This window comes from Mesoplodon bidens (assembly GCF_964165515.1).
Source record: "Mesoplodon bidens genome assembly, chromosome: 5".
Taxonomy (NCBI): Eukaryota; Metazoa; Chordata; class Mammalia; order Artiodactyla; family Ziphiidae; genus Mesoplodon; species Mesoplodon bidens.
The window spans coordinates 6,146,801-6,163,553 of record NC_138161.1 but is presented as its reverse complement, the minus strand read 5'-3'; the positions used below and the strand labels follow the sequence as shown (position 1 = coordinate 6,163,553).

At 45.7% G+C, this 16,753-nt stretch overlaps 1 protein-coding gene across 1 annotated transcript in view; it reads left to right on the top strand.

Annotated features, from left to right (window-relative positions):
- PCP4 (Purkinje cell protein 4) overlaps positions 1-16,753 on the top strand; it is a 55,440-nt gene that overhangs the window by 10,300 nt on the left and 28,387 nt on the right. Inside the window, exon 2 of the mRNA XM_081234835.1 lies at positions 16,127-16,178. Within this exon, the coding sequence (XP_081090961.1) occupies positions 16,127-16,178 (52 nt within the window). The remainder of the gene's footprint in view (positions 1-16,126; positions 16,179-16,753) is intronic.

Genomic DNA, 16,753 nt, shown 5'->3' with positions numbered 1-16,753 from the left:
AATCATCTCCAGATTACTTATAATGTCTAATACAATGTAAATTATGTCAATAGTTGTAAATACAATGTAAGTGCTAAGTAAATAGTTGCTAGCATGCAGCAAATTCAAGTTTTGCTTTTTGGAACTTTCTGGAATTTTTAAAAAATATTTTACATCTGCGGTTGGTTGAATCTCAGATTCAGAACTGTCGGATACAGAGGGTTGATGGTAGTTGATTTCTAACTCCTGCTTAGTGATGTGAATTGCTTTAAACATGCTGGACAGGGCTTCCCTGGGGGCGCATGGTTGAGAGTCCACCTGCCGATGCAGGAGACACGGGTTCGTGCCCCGGTCCGGGAAGATCCCACATGCCGCGGAGCGGCTGGGCCCGTGAGCCATGGCCGCTGAGCCTGCACATCTGGAGCCTGTGGTCCGCAATGGGAGAGGCCACAACAGTGAGAGGCCCACGTGCTGCAAAAAAAAACAAAAAAACAAAAAAAAAACAACCAAACAAAAAAACATGCTGGACATTTTTTTCATCCTTATTAATGAATAGTTGGGTTCTACTGACTTGTCATATCTTTCTTTAAAAGTGTTAAGTGAAAATAAATCCGTTCAGTACTTTGGAAGCAGATTACATGGGGACAGTCAATAAGATTTTTGGAATTGTGCATACTGTGTTATTTTCAAAGTTCCATATTCTGATTGTGAGAAATGCCTAAGTGAATTTAGATATGCCTGTAATCTATCTTCTGTGAGGGTATTAACATTTGTCCATGGCAGAATATCATTGCTCGCTTTGTGTCTCAGAGCCCCGGGTGGCTTCTTAAGCATTATTATTATTTTCTTGTCTTTGGAGTTCGTTCAGGGCGTGGGCTCATCCCTGTATTTATAGCTCAGTTCTCACATATGCATAAGTCCTGTTCAAAATACCGAGATAATACAGTGTCACATCGCAAATATTATTTCTGGCAATGTTCTATACCTCTGAAATGTGGGCTATTTTACTTCCTCTTGATATCTTCTTAAAATAGATGTAGCAGTTTGTCAATCTGTATTTCCACCAAATACCTCTTGCAAGTTCACTGTTATTTTTTCATCTAGATTTTGTCTTTCCTAAATTCAGAGCAGATTCAGTTCATTTGGGGGGCACTGCTTTGTGAATTTCCACATCACCCTTTTTATGCTGAGTTCTTGCTGAGAGCCAGATTTGACTGAAATACATGCAAGAGCTTCCCCACAGTTGAATTTTGGATGAGGATTTGGAATTCTCACCTGACACAAATATATATGCCGTGTAATATAACTGTAGGGTCACAAGCAGGGCCCTCCGGGGTCCTTGCTCTGCTGCTGTGTCCCTTCAGTATTACAACAAGGAAGCAGGCCAGGGGCTGAAGAGTAGAGTAGGTTCCCATCAGAAATGAGGCCACTTAAACACAAGCCACAGCTCTGTCATCTTTGGCTCCAGTCCACCTCTGCCATAAACCTCTTTCCAGGTGACAGGGGCTCAGAGCTGGGCAGTCTAAGTGAGCCTGCCACTGGGTGGTGGGAAGAAGACCAGTGACACGATTTCGGGGGACAGTGAAAAAGAGAAATGTGGTGCTCCATGTTGAATATGATAAAGAATTTCGAGAACGTGATGCCAAGTGTGGGCCCTTTAAGTGAGGGACCCTGTAGGGGACTGCAAGTGTCACAGGGCCACAGGGCTGGTCCAGTGAGGTGGGGGAAGGGAAGTGTGGAAATGGGGGCTGCCGATTGCTTTTTAGTGAAAAAAAACAAAACTAAAAATAGAACTACCATACGACCCAGCAATCCCACTACTGGGCATATACCCTGAGAAAACCATAATTCAAAAAGAGTCTTGTACCACTATGTTCACTGCAGCACTATTTACAATAGCCAGGACATGGAAGCAACCTAAGTGTCCATCAACAGAGTAATGGATAAAGAAGATGTGGCACATATATACAATGGAATATTACCCAGCCATAAAAAGAAACGAAATTGAGTTATTAGCAGTGAGGTGGATGGACCTAGAGTCTGTCATACAGAGTGAAGTAAGTCAGAAAGAGAAAAACAAATACCATATGCTAACACATATATATGGAATCTAAAAAAAAAAAAATTGTTCTGAAGAACCTAGGGGAAGGACAGGAATAAAGATGCAGACGTAGAGAATGGACTTCAGGACACAGGGAGGGGGAAGGGTAAGCTGGGACGAAGTGAGAGAGTGGCATGGACTTACAAATACTACCAAATGTAAAATAGATAGCTAGTGGGAAGCAGCCGCATACCACAGGGAGATCAGCTCTGTGCTTTGTGACCACCTAGAGGGGTGGGATAGGGAGGGTGGGAGGGAGACGCAGGAAGGAGGATATATGGGGACATACGTATGTGTATAGCTGATTCACTTTGTTACAAAGCAGAAACTAACACACCATTGTCAAGCAATTATACTCCAATAAAAATATTAAAAAAAAAACAAAACAGAGACAGAGTGATGCAACATAATTCCATTATCCCTTTGCCATGCCTGGAGCTTTTTTTTTTTTTTTTTCTTTTTTTTTGCGGTATGTGGGCCTCTCACTGCTGTGGCCTCTCCCGTTGCGGAGCACAGGCTCTGGACGCGCAGGCCCAGCGGCCATGGCTCACGGGCCCAGCCGCTCCGCGGCATGTCGGATCCTCCCAGACCGGGGCATGAACCCGCGTCCCCTGCATCGGCAGGCGGACTCTCAACCACTGCGCCACCAGGGAGGCCCTGCCTGGAGCTTTTTATATATGGTTTTCCCTGCTTCAAGTGGAGGCTTCCGGAATGGCCCATGCCTGACCATGGAAGCAAGGTGGCTTGAGGGTCTTAGCCACAAGTCAGATGGAGCTTTCATGTCAGCTTGGAGGAAGCTCACCCAGAGACATGCTTGAACAAGGAGTCGATGATGCTGTCTGACACCGCGGGACTGTCACGAGGTTGGAGCCATAACACTGATTCAAAAGCACTTGGAAAGCATATATTTTTTAAAGACCATATAAATGCTAAGCTATAACCTCAGTGTGAAAAATTCCCCCGAGTCGGATTCCAAACCTCTTTACTGGGTGAGGTTGCTGGATCTGAGGGGCCCGTTTCGTCCTGAGACTTTTCCTGCACTTAAGCCTTCCGTCCTCACCCTTTTCTCCTTGTGTGTGTGATGTCAGGGGACACAGAGGGCAGGTGTGTTATGCTTGCCCAATTAAGGGAACATTTTTGGGCTTGGGAAGTACAAAGCTCTAACCATAGTAAGAGCCAAGTGGGCGGGTATGAGACAGGTTGGTGGCGTGAGCTTCCTGCTTTTTTAACAGCCCTGTCCCTGGAAGGCAACCTTCAACTAAATTACGGCTGGGTTTGTTTTCCAGCAAATTAAATTGTTCTGGATTTCGGAGGGATTTGAAAATAAAATTTGGAGCAATATTGCTTGTGAAGAAGGCAGAGACAGTAGACTGAGCTGGTCAGTGCTTCTGGGTGGGTGGGGCCTTTGTATGTTTTGTTTTAAGTGCAGAGGGTGCTAGAATTTTCACCTCCCAAGGGGGCAGCTGATTCAATGGCCCATGTAGCTTTTTTCTTTTTTTCATTTTATTTATTTATTTTTGAAGCATAGTTGATTTACAGTGTTGTGTTAGTTTCAGGTGTACAGCAAAGTGAGTCATTTATACAGACATATATATATTCTTTTTCAGATTCTTTTCCCTTATAGGTTATTACAAAATATAGAGTTCCCTGTGCTCTATGGAAGGTCCTTGTTGTTTATCTATTTTATATATAGAATAGCTTTTCTCCTGTCTTCTAATTTCTCTCAATTCATTTTTTGAGCTGTGACAGCTAATTTAGGACAAAGCCTTCCCCTCTCTTCCAAAAGTATAAAACCTCAGACTTCTACCATGTTCTGAAGCTATTTTTGTTTTACTTGAGTGGGGAAAAAAACCCTGGCTGCTTCTTTATTACCAAAAAAGAAAGACTCTAGCTTCTGAAGCCTGGAACAGCCCCCTTTTGGAGAAGCTCATGGAGTAGCAATTGGGGCTGAGTCAACATCTGCACTCCATCACAAGAAGTCAATGTACAGGGACCGAGCTTTGGCTTTCTTAAGAGGAGTGTCCAGGCAAGAGTTTATGAAGCTAGTTAAACATGTGAAAATAAATCGGTACACCCAGACAGAGTGAATTACGGAGACAGAGCTGTCTGCAGTGTCCTGGAGCCCTGTTCTAGCATCTTACAGATCCTTGGGGCTTCCAAAGATGGCCCAGGCAGGTTGAGTTGACTGTGGCTGTATATTGACCCACACATCCTTTTGTTCAAGCTCAGACTTGGGGAGAGTCTGCTGATTGGGTGAGAGGCACACACGATGTAAGGGGGCCACTAGGTCCTTCCAGCTTCCTTCCACCTTCCTTCTCTGGTCATCGTCTACCCTCCTCCTGCATCTTCTCTTTCTAGAAAGAAAATAAATCAGTGATTTATACCAAACACACAAATGCATCCACAGCAGAAGCAGAGGCCCAGGGAACTTCAAATGAAAGTAACAACAACTAACAGGCAGAGGCTGCATAGTTTATGAAAATAAATGAACATGCAGACCAATATTCTACCTTTGGATTCTCATTATAGCCATGTGAAATACATGCTTAATTTAATCGTATTTATTTTAATTCTCCACGAAGAAGAAACTGAGCAGGTGAAGAAGAAGCTGAGTGAAATCATTTGTTCAGGGTCCTTCAGCCACATTTGAGAGCTGGGTTTCCTCTTTCCTCAAACTGCTGAGCCCCGTATGCCTCCGTTACCTTAACTTACTGCAAGTTGAATACGATGGAAAAGAAGGAGACATTTGTCTTTCCAAGCCTCTTTTACCATTACTTTGCAGTCTGACTTTTTTCTAGGGACCACATCTAGGCAATGTGATTATTTTTATCTCATTGGATTCTCACAACCTGATGAGGTCGGTGTATTGTTATGCCCATTTTATAGAAGCAGAAACTGAGGCTCAGAGAAGTTAAGTGTTGTGAGCAGGGTCACACAGCTGCTAAGTGACAGGGCTGGAGAGCCTGGAGAGCCTGACTCCAGGGCTCTCTTTTTTTTTTTAAAGTCAGGTTTATTAAGGTATATTTTATATATAGTAAAAATTGGCCTTTTTAAAATTGTACAGTGGATGAGTTTTGACATGTTTGCGGTCTTACACTTGAGATATAGACTATCAGACTATATAGACTATCAGACTCCCAGAAGTTCTTTTGTGTCCCTTTGGAGCCAGTCCCCTGGCTCTACTCTTAGCCCCAGAAGCCAGCTTCTTCAGTATCACACCTTAAATAAAAGTAAACCCAACTGGTTATGCAAGGTGTTTACAGTGTCTAGAGAATAGCATGATCACTTAGTTGAAAATAATTTAAATCGTATATTGCAACAATTTCCAAATGGTGCTTTACAGTTGAGAGCTGATGTATTAGAAATGTAAAAAAAATGACCAGGGAGGGGTGACAATCCGGGTCCTTGTCAATCACTCCAGGGTCTCACAGAGCAGACAGGGTATGCTGGAAAGTAGGGGGGTGCTTGGCTTCTGCACAGCAGCCTCAGCACAGTCTCCACATGGGTGTCTGTCCTGGCCATTACACTGACACTCAGCATCACTACCTGATCCCGCTCATGGGGCCTGGCTCTGGGCAGGCTTCTGTGACCACGTGGAAACCAGCGAGGAGCTTCCAGCCAGCAGGACCCCTCTGCCGCCGCTCTGCTCTGCATCACTGTCTGCATCCATGTGGCTGCAGACAAGGATGTCCGTGATGCAGCTGGGAAAGCCCTGGCTCTGGGCTGATTCTGGGTCATGCCATGTGGTTGAAAGAGAGCACTTACCTCCTTTCTAGCCCGAGACAGCACCCTGCCTCCGTGCACTTCGGGGTTCAGGAGGGAATTCAGCCCCCTCCCACAGAATGGGGAGGTGATGCGGAAGTGATGCGGAAGGAGGGCGCCCCTGTGCTCTCTGGGACCAGGGTCCAGGGCACGTGGGGCAAGGCCAGTGCAGAGCTTTCTTCTATGTGCATCTAGAGTTTAGCCCAAGTGGAGGACTCTGTTCTTTGACGTGCTGGTTATTTGCATTATTCGTTTGCCAGGACTGCTGTAACAAACCACAAACCAGCTGCCTTAAACCATAGAAGTATATTCTCTCTTGGTCCTGGAGGCCACGAGTCCGCGGTCAAGGTGTCAGCAGGGTTGGTTTTTGCTGAGGGCTGTGAAGGAGAATCTGCTCTGGGTTTCTGTCCTTGGCTTGTAGATGACATCTTCTCCCTTTGTCTCGTCATATTCTCCTCCCTCTAAGCATGTCTGTGTCCAGATTTCCCCTTTTTATAAGGACAGCAGCCTATTTGGATTAAGACCTGTCCTAATGACCTCACTTTAAATTGTTCACCTCTGTAAGGACCCGATCTCCCAATCAGGCCACTTTCTGAGGTCCTGGGGGTTAGGGCTCCGATTCTGGGGACACACAATTCAACAAATAACACTGCAAATGTGGTGGTGCCTTCCACCCAATTTCAAAGACCATTTGGAACCTTCCACGCCTTTCATTTTCAAGGAGAATTGACATGTGTCATCGTGACTCCTTGTCGAGCTCAGTTGAATAAATGAAGCAAAGTGATTTTATTGGCATATTTGAGATACGTGGATTTGAAAATTTAGAGGTATTTACTGTAAGTGAATTTAATAGGACATGAACTCATTCCACGATGAACTCATAGGACTCATAATCGCATCTATAAAATTAGAGGATCCCATACAGAAGCCGTTACATAGCAACTATTCTTTAAATCGCAACTTTTACCTGTTGTGAAATTGTATGGGTGGCATTCGCCGTTTTTATAAAACGCAAGCTATATTTATGTATGTCCACACAGAAAAAAATGGGAAGCAAATAGTCTGGAATATCTCATGGAAGATTACCTAGATTAACTCTGAATAGTTGGATTATACGTAGTTTTTTGCTTCCCTCCTTGTGTGTTTATTTTCCAAAATTTTCATCGTCACCATCTCCCACTTTTATAAATAGAAAACAGTGTTATTGGAAAAGAAGATAGGCACAGAGAAGGGTTTTAAGGGTAGAAAATACTAATTTAAAATATATGGCTATAGGATAAAGTATAAAGCAAATTTCAGTAACGCAAACCACCAATCCCTAAAAATGAGGGATCTTTCATAAATGGTCTGCCTCACTATAGCCATGATAATTGCTTCTATTACCATAAAGGTCAGGATGAAAATGCTAGAAGCTGAATATAGTATTTGAGGTGGAATTATTTGTCTTCCAGAGGTGAAAGCAGGGGGCGGAAGAATTAGGAAGAATAATAAAGGTTAAAGCATTTGTCATGCAAGATCCTGTCATTTTCTTTTTAACCAACTTTTTGGCTTTCTTTGAAACCCCTGCAGCTAAAGTTCTCTTCTGAAATTGGTTTCTACACCTTTAGGGATTAAATTAGTGAATTTTTTGAATACTCAGTTTTTGGAATGTTACCAGGAGAAATATAGATGGTTTTAAAATACCGGTGGCAAGAAATTAAATCAATTCTGTCCTTATCACAAAATATTGGCAGAAAAGACTCTTCTACTTTTCAGACAGATTCAGGGCCTTTGATTTGGAAGGGGCCTTTCATGGTGTGCCTTTGATGTCACTGAGAAGCCACTGGCTTAATGACTGTGGTGGCTCTGAGCACCGTCAGCTACCTGCTGGCTGACCCAGCTGTTTATCTTATTTCACTGCACGATCGCTGTGATTTCCCATCTCTGTCCATTTAAAATCTGATATTTCATCTAAGACACTCACGATCTTTCGTCAGTAAAACATTAATACCGTAGAAACATGCCTTAATATAATACCATAGGAACAGGCCTTTTTGTTTCTTTATAAGCACAGTCATCAAAAAACCCTCCGAAGGGTGGACTGAGATCTTTGGGGCTGGTTCTCCATCTTGTCATCTCTCCTGTGAAGGATATTGACCCTGGTAAGAATATGCAGTATCTGAGCCTTCACGGTCCCTGTGTCCCTTCTACGCCAGACATGCAGATAGGTGTTTTTTCCTCTTATCTATGACCCATTTGAGGCTCTGCTTGTCACGATGCTGCCATTTCAGGGGCTCCAGAATCCCTGAACCCATTAGCAATCTGAATATCAGGATGCAACAGTGCAAAAGGAAAACAGTGCCACGCAGAAAAATAACTTCAGAGGAAATGCATCATCAGGGGATAGATGGTGTGAAGTAGCACTTGCTAAACAAGAGCTTCCAAGCCACCCTGGGGATGGGATGGATTTTTCTTTCCCTCTTTTGCCAAACCTCTGCAACTCCTTGGTAGACAGAGTCCAACGGAGGCCAGATGTTGGGGACACAGGGGAGAAGGTTAAAAGATGCCTTGAAACATGTATTTTCCTTTCCCTTGATACAGAGATGCCATCCACTTGATATTGCCCAATAAACAGTACCTCTACTGGAAATTTCCTTCACTGATGGACAGACGGGGAGAGCACACTTCCTGCATGTCAGGTCCCTACCTGTGACAGCAGGAGCCAGAGGTTAGCATCTTTCCTTCTCAGGAAGGAACAGAGACTCGATAAGGGATTTCCCCAGCCGTGCCCAGCTGGTGGGGTCGCTGGGACTCATGGTCCTCCCTCGAGATGTGGAACCCCCCTTGCCCTCACCCACTTCAGTGTGAGTTGGGGACCCTTTTCCGTGCCCCTGATCTTGGTCATCTTTGGTCAAGCTCTTACCCACCATATGAGATGGTTGGTTTAGTCTCTGTCCCTCTAGGCTGTGAGCCAAGCAAAGTCAGAGGATGTGCCTTCTCCTGGGGACCCTCAGGGCCCGGCCCAGTGCCTGCCTCATAGAAGGAAAAGTAAATTGTTAGTCCAGGAGCGAGTCACCCACCCCCCCACCGGGTTGCTTCCGGGCTTCTGTCTGACACTAAATCCGTGACCTTCACTGCCCATGGTTTTGTGCATTGGTGAATATACCTAATTTTGATAATCTGCTTTTGAAAAGAATCTTTCATTTCTTAGCCTGGGAGAGACCGGAGTCCTCTAACTGGGGAATTTTCCTAATGCAGCAGCGGTGACAGGCTGACCCCAGGACTCTGAGAAGCCCATTCACTTCCTTCCCTGATGTCTGGATAACGGGGCTGAGAAGAAATGCCTCTGTGAGCCAAAGGCTTCTGTGGGCCCCTCTGTCCTTTGTCCCCTGTGGACCTGGCTCCATGAGGGTTGTCGTCTTTTCTCCAGTGTTGTCAAAGCAAATGAATGCATAGGGAGAGCTCCTTCCAGAATTTTGTGGCACAATGGGTGAGTTGCTTGGGAAGATGGAGGAAGAAGGGATGGAGACTTGGGGGGACCCTGGGGATGACCGGGGACCCTTACTGCTTCAGAAGGGACTTCGTTCCCCAACTCTAAGGGGCCTTTGGAACTGGTCACCCTCTAGTCATATTGCATCAAATTAAGCATCAAGCCAAGTTTTAGAGTGAAGACAGGTTTATCCACTTAATAGGTGTAGATTCAGAAAATATTCTTGGACTGTCCGTTGTGCCCCAAATTTCACCTGCTGGAATTCATTTCATATTTCATTCTTTCCAACCTTCTAGAATGAAAACTAAATATCTTTTCATGGGAACTTGTGTTTTATCCTAAAGATGAAAACAATATATACTGGCTGAATGATTTCCCAAGTAGACATAATCTGTCCAGGGTTCTGAGTTTGCATTAATGAGGAAGCAGGTTTTTGTGATTCCGTGTCCTGTATGACATATGATTGGCACACCCAGTTTTATGGGTATCAATGGCAAAGTATGAAAGATGAGACCCTCCATGGCAGTATTCTAGAAATCGTATAATAAAAACCCACAGGGCTTCCCTGGTGGTGCAGTGGTAGAGAGTCCGCCTGCCGATGCAGGGGACACGGGTTCGTGCCCCGGTCCGGGAGGATCCCACATGCCGCGGAGCAGCTGGGCCCGTGAGCCACGGCCGCTGAGCCTGCGGGTCCGGAGCCTGTGCTCCGCAACGGGAGAGGCCACAGCAGTGAGAGCCCTGCGTACCACACACACACACACAAAAACCACACAGAATGATAGCACAGATTCATGACCCACAGTCATAGCCCGTGAGAAAGCTGCAGATGAAAAGTTTCAAAGGCCGTATTAGAATAATTTTCTAAATCCTGGAAATGACTTGACTTCTTGAATCTTTTACTTGCTTTGGGGAAACATGTGGCCAGTGCACGGTAGCGCTGCACAGGAGCCTGAGATAAGAGGGAATTTCAGTGGTATGAGCTACCCGTTTTTGTGTACAATGTTGCTATTTTGTTTATGACTTTTCGCAGTACTTTTGACTTTCTAAAATATTGCATTAAGATATTATTTGCCTTTTCTCAGCTTTATTGAAGTAAAATGGACAAACGAAGTTGTAACATACTGAAAGTGTACAACCGGATAATTTGACTTCTAGGTATGTTTTGAAAGGATTCCCACCATCGAGTTAGTTTCCACATCCATCACCTCACATATTTACCTTTCTGGTTTTTTTTTTGGTGAGAGCTCTTAAGTTTCACACTCTTGGCAAATTTCAATTTTATAACAGAGTGCTATCAACGCCAGTCAGCGTGTTATGCACTGGGCACTCTGACCTTCCTCACAACTCGGTTTGTACCCTGTTACCCGCGTCTCCTGTTTCCCCCGCCCAGCCCCTGGCAGCCATCATCCTGCTCTCTGCTCTTATGACCCCCAACCCCAGACTGCACATATAAGTGATCCCAGACCGCATTTGTCCTGATTAATGGGTTTCTTGGTGCCCTCTTAAATTCTGTGCCTAAGGCGAATGCCTCTCTCTCCTAAGCCCCTGGTGGTTACTCCAAGGACTCAGGTTTTGTGATAGATTTCACAAGGAAAAGTAGAGGACTGAGCGGTAACAGCACGTGGAGGCTTGGGATGGACACGCAGCAGGCTTGTGTTTGAGACTGTCCGTGACGGGCAGGACGCCAGCATGCTTCCTATTCAAGCTGGCATCGTTGAGACAAGTATTCCTGATGTGTGCACGGCCTCTACGTGTAGCACCAAAGGGGTCAGACACACTGTAACGTCCACTCTGAGCTCTAAGTACAGGAGGAAATAGATCCGAAGCCGCTTACGTGCCGGAAAATAGCAGTGGCCTATTCCACTAGGGAAGCATCTAGTATGAAAGGACGGCCCGTGACTTCGCAACTTGGTGGAAAAGAGCCACCCAGCCAAATGGATATGCGAGTGAGGTATCTCTCTCGTGTCACTTGAGGCCCCTGTGGGTGGCCGGCTGGCGTGGGCCCCGCAGACATCAGGCAGGTCTGAAGTGACAACGTGTCACCTCCTGCCCACACCGTGTGTCCCCACCTCCTTCCCCAGGGCATCCTCCTTGTTCCCGAGCCGATGCCAGGTTGGAGACGCAGCCCAGACTAGAAGCATCAGGAATTAAGTTCTGTGGCACATGTCTTGGATCAGGGAGAGATGGGAGCTGGTGGATACCGGGACACGGTTCAAGCATTGCCGGAGGGCACGGGCTCGGGGCCTGGGTGCGCCTGGCTGTGCCAGCGGGCTGACGAGTCCTCACGTGGGCTGTCTGGGCCCCCCTCCCCTGCTCCCGCCTCATTACTGGCACCTCCCTCCCCAACTGAGTTGTAGCACAAATGGCTCTTGCCTCAGGCTCTGCCTTCTGAGAGACCAAACTGACCAAACTAAGACATGTTCCTTGTTATTCTCCTGTAGCCCTTGGTGCAAGGGGGCTGTCAGGAAAAATCACTTCAAAAGTCATACTTGTAATGATTTAAAAGCATGATTTAAAATCATACTTTTTTTTTTTTTTTTATTGGCGGTACGCGGGCCTCTCACTGTTGTGGCCCCTCCCGTTGCGGAGCACAGGCTCCGGACGCGCAGGCTCAGTGGCCATGGTTCACGGGCCCACCCGCCCCACGGCATGTGGGATCTTCCCGGACCGGGGCACGAACCCGTGTCCCCTGCATCGGCAGGCGGACTCTCAACCACTGCGCCACCAGGGAAGCCCTAAAATCATACTCTTAAATACCAATCCTGCCTTTTTACAAATCCCTGGCACCTGCTGGACTATCAGAAGGAACTGCAGTAAGTCCCCTACACATGAAACTTAGTTGCGAACTTTCAAAGATGTGAACGTGCATTCGCATGTCCAAACACATAAGTTAGTTCATGTGTCTGGCGTACATTGTCACATGCATGCATCCTCTACAAGTGGTTGTGCTTTTGTGTATTTTACTGTACAGTACTATATAGAGTATAGCAATACAGTATCTTTATTTCAAGCCCAGGATGTCCAGAGGCAAGCGTAAAAGCAGCAATATACAGCCAATTGTGTTAGTTTGGTATCTAGACTAACTCTGTTGGACTTACAAACAAATTGGACTTACTAGCACACTCTGGGAACAGAACTTGTTCGTACGTAGGGGACATACTGTATATATACTCACTCTTCATTTAGGCTCTTTTTTTTTTTTTCCACGGTACGCAGGCCTCTCACTGTTGTGGCCTCTCCCGTCGCGGAGCACAGGCTCCGGACGCGCAGGCTCAGCGGCCATGGCTCACGGGCCCAGCCGCTCCGCAGCATGTGGGATCTTCCCGGACCGGGGCACGAACCCGTGTCCCCTGCATCGGCAGGTGGACTCTCAACCACTGCGCCACCAGGGAAGCCCTAGGCTCCTTTTAATTGGGGTTTTTATTAAACTCTGAAATGCTATCCTTGTATTAGTAAACATCGCCGAGGAAGGAAACCTCCCTCCCGAGACCCGTGGGAGTTGCCCGGTGAGGGTTTAAGGGCTGAGGACCCAGAGGAGACCTCTCCCGGTCGTTGTTCTGCCTTGTTACCTCACATCCCCTCACAACCGCTCTGCAGACTCCCCAGCATCATGCAAGCCTCCAGCTTGTGCTGCAGAAGAAGGCGACTCCAATGCTGTATGTAATGTTAACTTCTTGGGCTGTGTCCTTAGATGGGGACCTAGCATTTCCTGATGGTGAAATGGGCTCAAGATAGAAGGAGGGGCTTTTAATGGTGATGCATTTTCTCTTAAGTTATTTTTCTCTGTGGTGCTGTCTTCCTTCCCTCCATGTGGAAATCTCCCCACCTGCTGGGGTGGGGCCTCAAGAGGATATTGGGGGATGCACAGGCTCAGTGGTTCCCAGGGCAACTCTGGAGCCAGTACTTCTGGGTTGGAGCTCAGGCTTTGCCACCTCCCCGTTGTGTGACCTTGAGCAAGTCCTATGTGCCAGGGGATACAATATGTAGAGTGAAGCTGATGAGGACAGTGGTGCTACCTACCTGGCTAGGGATGCCGTCAGAATTCACTGATGCCCAGGACCACTTGGGGCATGTCTGGCTTCAGCACCTCGACATCCAGCCTGACTCAGACCCTCTCCAGGTACAGATTCAAGGGAATTTCAGCCACCTCACCTGGTGATAAAAAAAAAAAAAAAAATCACGTGTGATGACTGCTGTAGACCCCAGGAACAGGATAGCTCTTGGATGTTCCCCCACTGCTCTCAGCCTTGCCTTAAAAAGGTCATCAGGGGCTTCCCTGGCGGCGCAGTGGTTGAGAGTCCGCCTGCCAATGCAGGGGACACGGGTTCATGCCCCGGTCCGGGAGGATCCCACATGCCGTGGAGCGGCTGGGCCCGTGAGCCATGGCCGCTGAGCCTGCGTGTCCGGAGCCTGTGCTCCGCGATGGGAGAAGCCACGGCAGTGAGAGGCCCGCGTACCGCAAAAAAAAAAAAAAGGTCATCAGGTCTCAAAGAATTCTGAAATGAGGTGCTTTCAAAGACTACTTCTTTTTTGTCAGGATCATTTTCTGATCCGAGACACTGTCTCCTTATGTCATCTATCAGCTTCATTTTACTTTCATCATATAAGACCTGACCCAAAACCCCTATCTTGGAAATCCTTAAAAATGAACCCCTCTTTTCCCCCGTGCACACTTCATTTTGGTGTTCTTTAGGTTTCTAAAAGGTGATTTTTTATGGAACGAAATATTCACAACATTTGAAAAATGTCAGTGTTTAAGGTATTTAAAGATAGTGGGGCTGGGCGTGCACCTATTTTGTACTTCTATGCCATTGAATTTGACTTTATTCAACTCTAAAACCCTGTCCTTTCATTCCATGGAATTCACTTTGTTTTCTGAGTCGTCTGTGAATTATGTGAGGAAGGATGGAGCGTTTAAACCCTGGAGCGGTTCAGCCCCCAGGGGTGGCTGCTGTGCCTCCAGTTCGATCTTTCACAATGGTGATCAGATTTCCATAGAGCAGTGAACTTACCAGCTTTGTGTTTAAAAAGAGGAGACAGAATAAGCACAGGCAAGAAGAAAGTGGCATTTTTACTTGCAAATCTACTGCAGTTAAGAAAGGTGTAATTTGGTTTAAATCAAGATGATGTGTATTACAGGTTGAGATTTTAGATAATGATGCTATGACATGGGGAGCTAAATGGAGTTTACTGAAGATCAGTTGATGTTTGGCCAGATGCAGCCTTCTTCCTCCATGGGAACATGGGCAGGTCTGGATTCTGAAAATTCAAGAACTTTCAAGTGAAATATGAAGAAAGAACCCACACTTATCTAGCCTTTCCTTCCACTTCCTGCCAGAGAGTGGTGGTTTTTCTTCTCAGAACGAGGCAGAACACCCCCGTGACCTGGGTGGGAGTTTGAGCTTCTTGTTGACTGAGATGGGATGTGTGTGTGGCGTGTGTGTGTGTGCACGCGTGTGCGCGGCATGTGCGTGGTGGGGTTGGAAATAAACGGGAGGCTTGGCTTTGCCTCTCTCTCGAGTTATCACATGTACCAGGTAATAAGCATACACAGGGATGGTTAATTTTGTTCACCTAAGTCTATATCATTCATTCACCCTGTTTATTTACACTAATCAGAACTTGAAAGCAAGATTTTCCCAGATGATCCGGCTTCTGTTAATCAAGTGTTGGCCAAGGACCTGGGAATTTCTCATGACAACACTGAGCAATATTGGGAACTGATTATTATTATTTTTTAATATTGTTTTTAGGCTGAAGTCTTGGACCCAAATATAAATTTTAAGGGCACACGTATCCCTGGTGGAAGTCATCTATATTGATTTTCTCCTTGGTCAGTGCCTTGCCTCTCTTTCCATGATCCCATCAGATAGTTACATAACGATGACAACTCCTGAAAGACACTAACCTTGGCAAGGAAGTCTAGTCTCCAGTCATAACTTCCATCCAATTAGCTACATGACCTTGGACAAATCAGGCTCCCTGCCTGGCCTCATTTTCTTCACCTGAAATTTAGAGACTTTACAATCACTTTATTTTTTTCCAACTCGAAGCATATTTTCTGATAATGACCAGAAAATTGGATTAATGAAATACTTCTCTCTCTAAGGACTAGAATAATTCTGAACAACATGTTAATTAAAGACAGTTGCTGGGCAAGCTTCAAGGAAACATGCTTATACGTTTGCATATACAATACAGTGCACATAGCTCCCCAGACCACATATCCAGAGAATCATGCCCAAAGATTCAAGACTAACCATAATATATTCATAATTTTGGTCGACCTGGTAAAATGAAAACACACTGCTGTTATCAACATAAACACGGACACAAAAATAACTCAACAATAGGAGAAACTCTATTGACATAAGATTTTTTAGTTGATTCCAATTTGTTTGAAGATGAGGCATTGAACATAGTGATTGGAACAAAACTATAGCAGTGTAATCGTTGACAAAAGGGACAGCTCTGATCTTCTCGCAGCTGGCACAAACTCTTGGCTGTTTTCCTCATATTTTTGATGCTGTTCCGATCCATCAACAGTCTCCTCTATGGTTTCCTTGTGACTAGTGAACTGCATGCATAGAGCAGTGGATCTGGTCCGGTGGGGTGGTGGTCTGTAACGTTCCGGTACATCCTTTCATGGGCTGATCTTTTCCTGGTCTCACGAGCATCATGCTTTAACCATCTGAGCTAAAGTGACATAGAATTTGATGTAATGCGAGAGGTATTTGAAACAATAAGAGAGACAAAAATAATCCTGAAAGTGTCTGATAACAATTTCTTTCTTTTTTTTTTTTTAATGCCTTTAGCGACAAGGAGCTGGGGCAACCAATGGAAAAGACAAGACATCTGGTGAAAATGGTAAGCCCCCCTGAATAGTCCAACTACTTACTTTTTTCCCGTCTGTAGCCTTGGGCATGTGGCAGGTGCGGATCATAACTTCCATCCTAATCGGCTACTATATACGTCTGCACTTTGGTTTGGAGTGGAGTTTAGCAACTCAAAGTAAGCACCGTGGTCTGGTTTTACAAAGAAAACTGAGCTAAATGCAGTGATGAGAACACTTTCCCTCCCAAAGGAGAACTCCCATTTTGGGCAACATGATTATAATGCAACTATTGTTCTCTGCTTTCTTCATTAGGGTTGGTGAGAATCATCCGAGTTGTTGTGAGGACAAAATGAGATCAAGTGAGAGAAGCGCTTTGAAAACTGTGAAGGGCTCAACTTCACAGGAAATGAGGGTTAAAACTCGCTTTGTTCTCCCTCGTACACAGAGCGTGGTGCTGGACCAGGGGAGGTCCTGGATCGGTGTCACTGCAGGGATATTCACCAGGAGATACTAACAATAATAGCAGAGGCCAGAGCATTTGCCTCCTTGATTCCAGTCTCCACCTCAGCCTTAAATTGTAGGAATGACCATTAAATTTTATGGATGG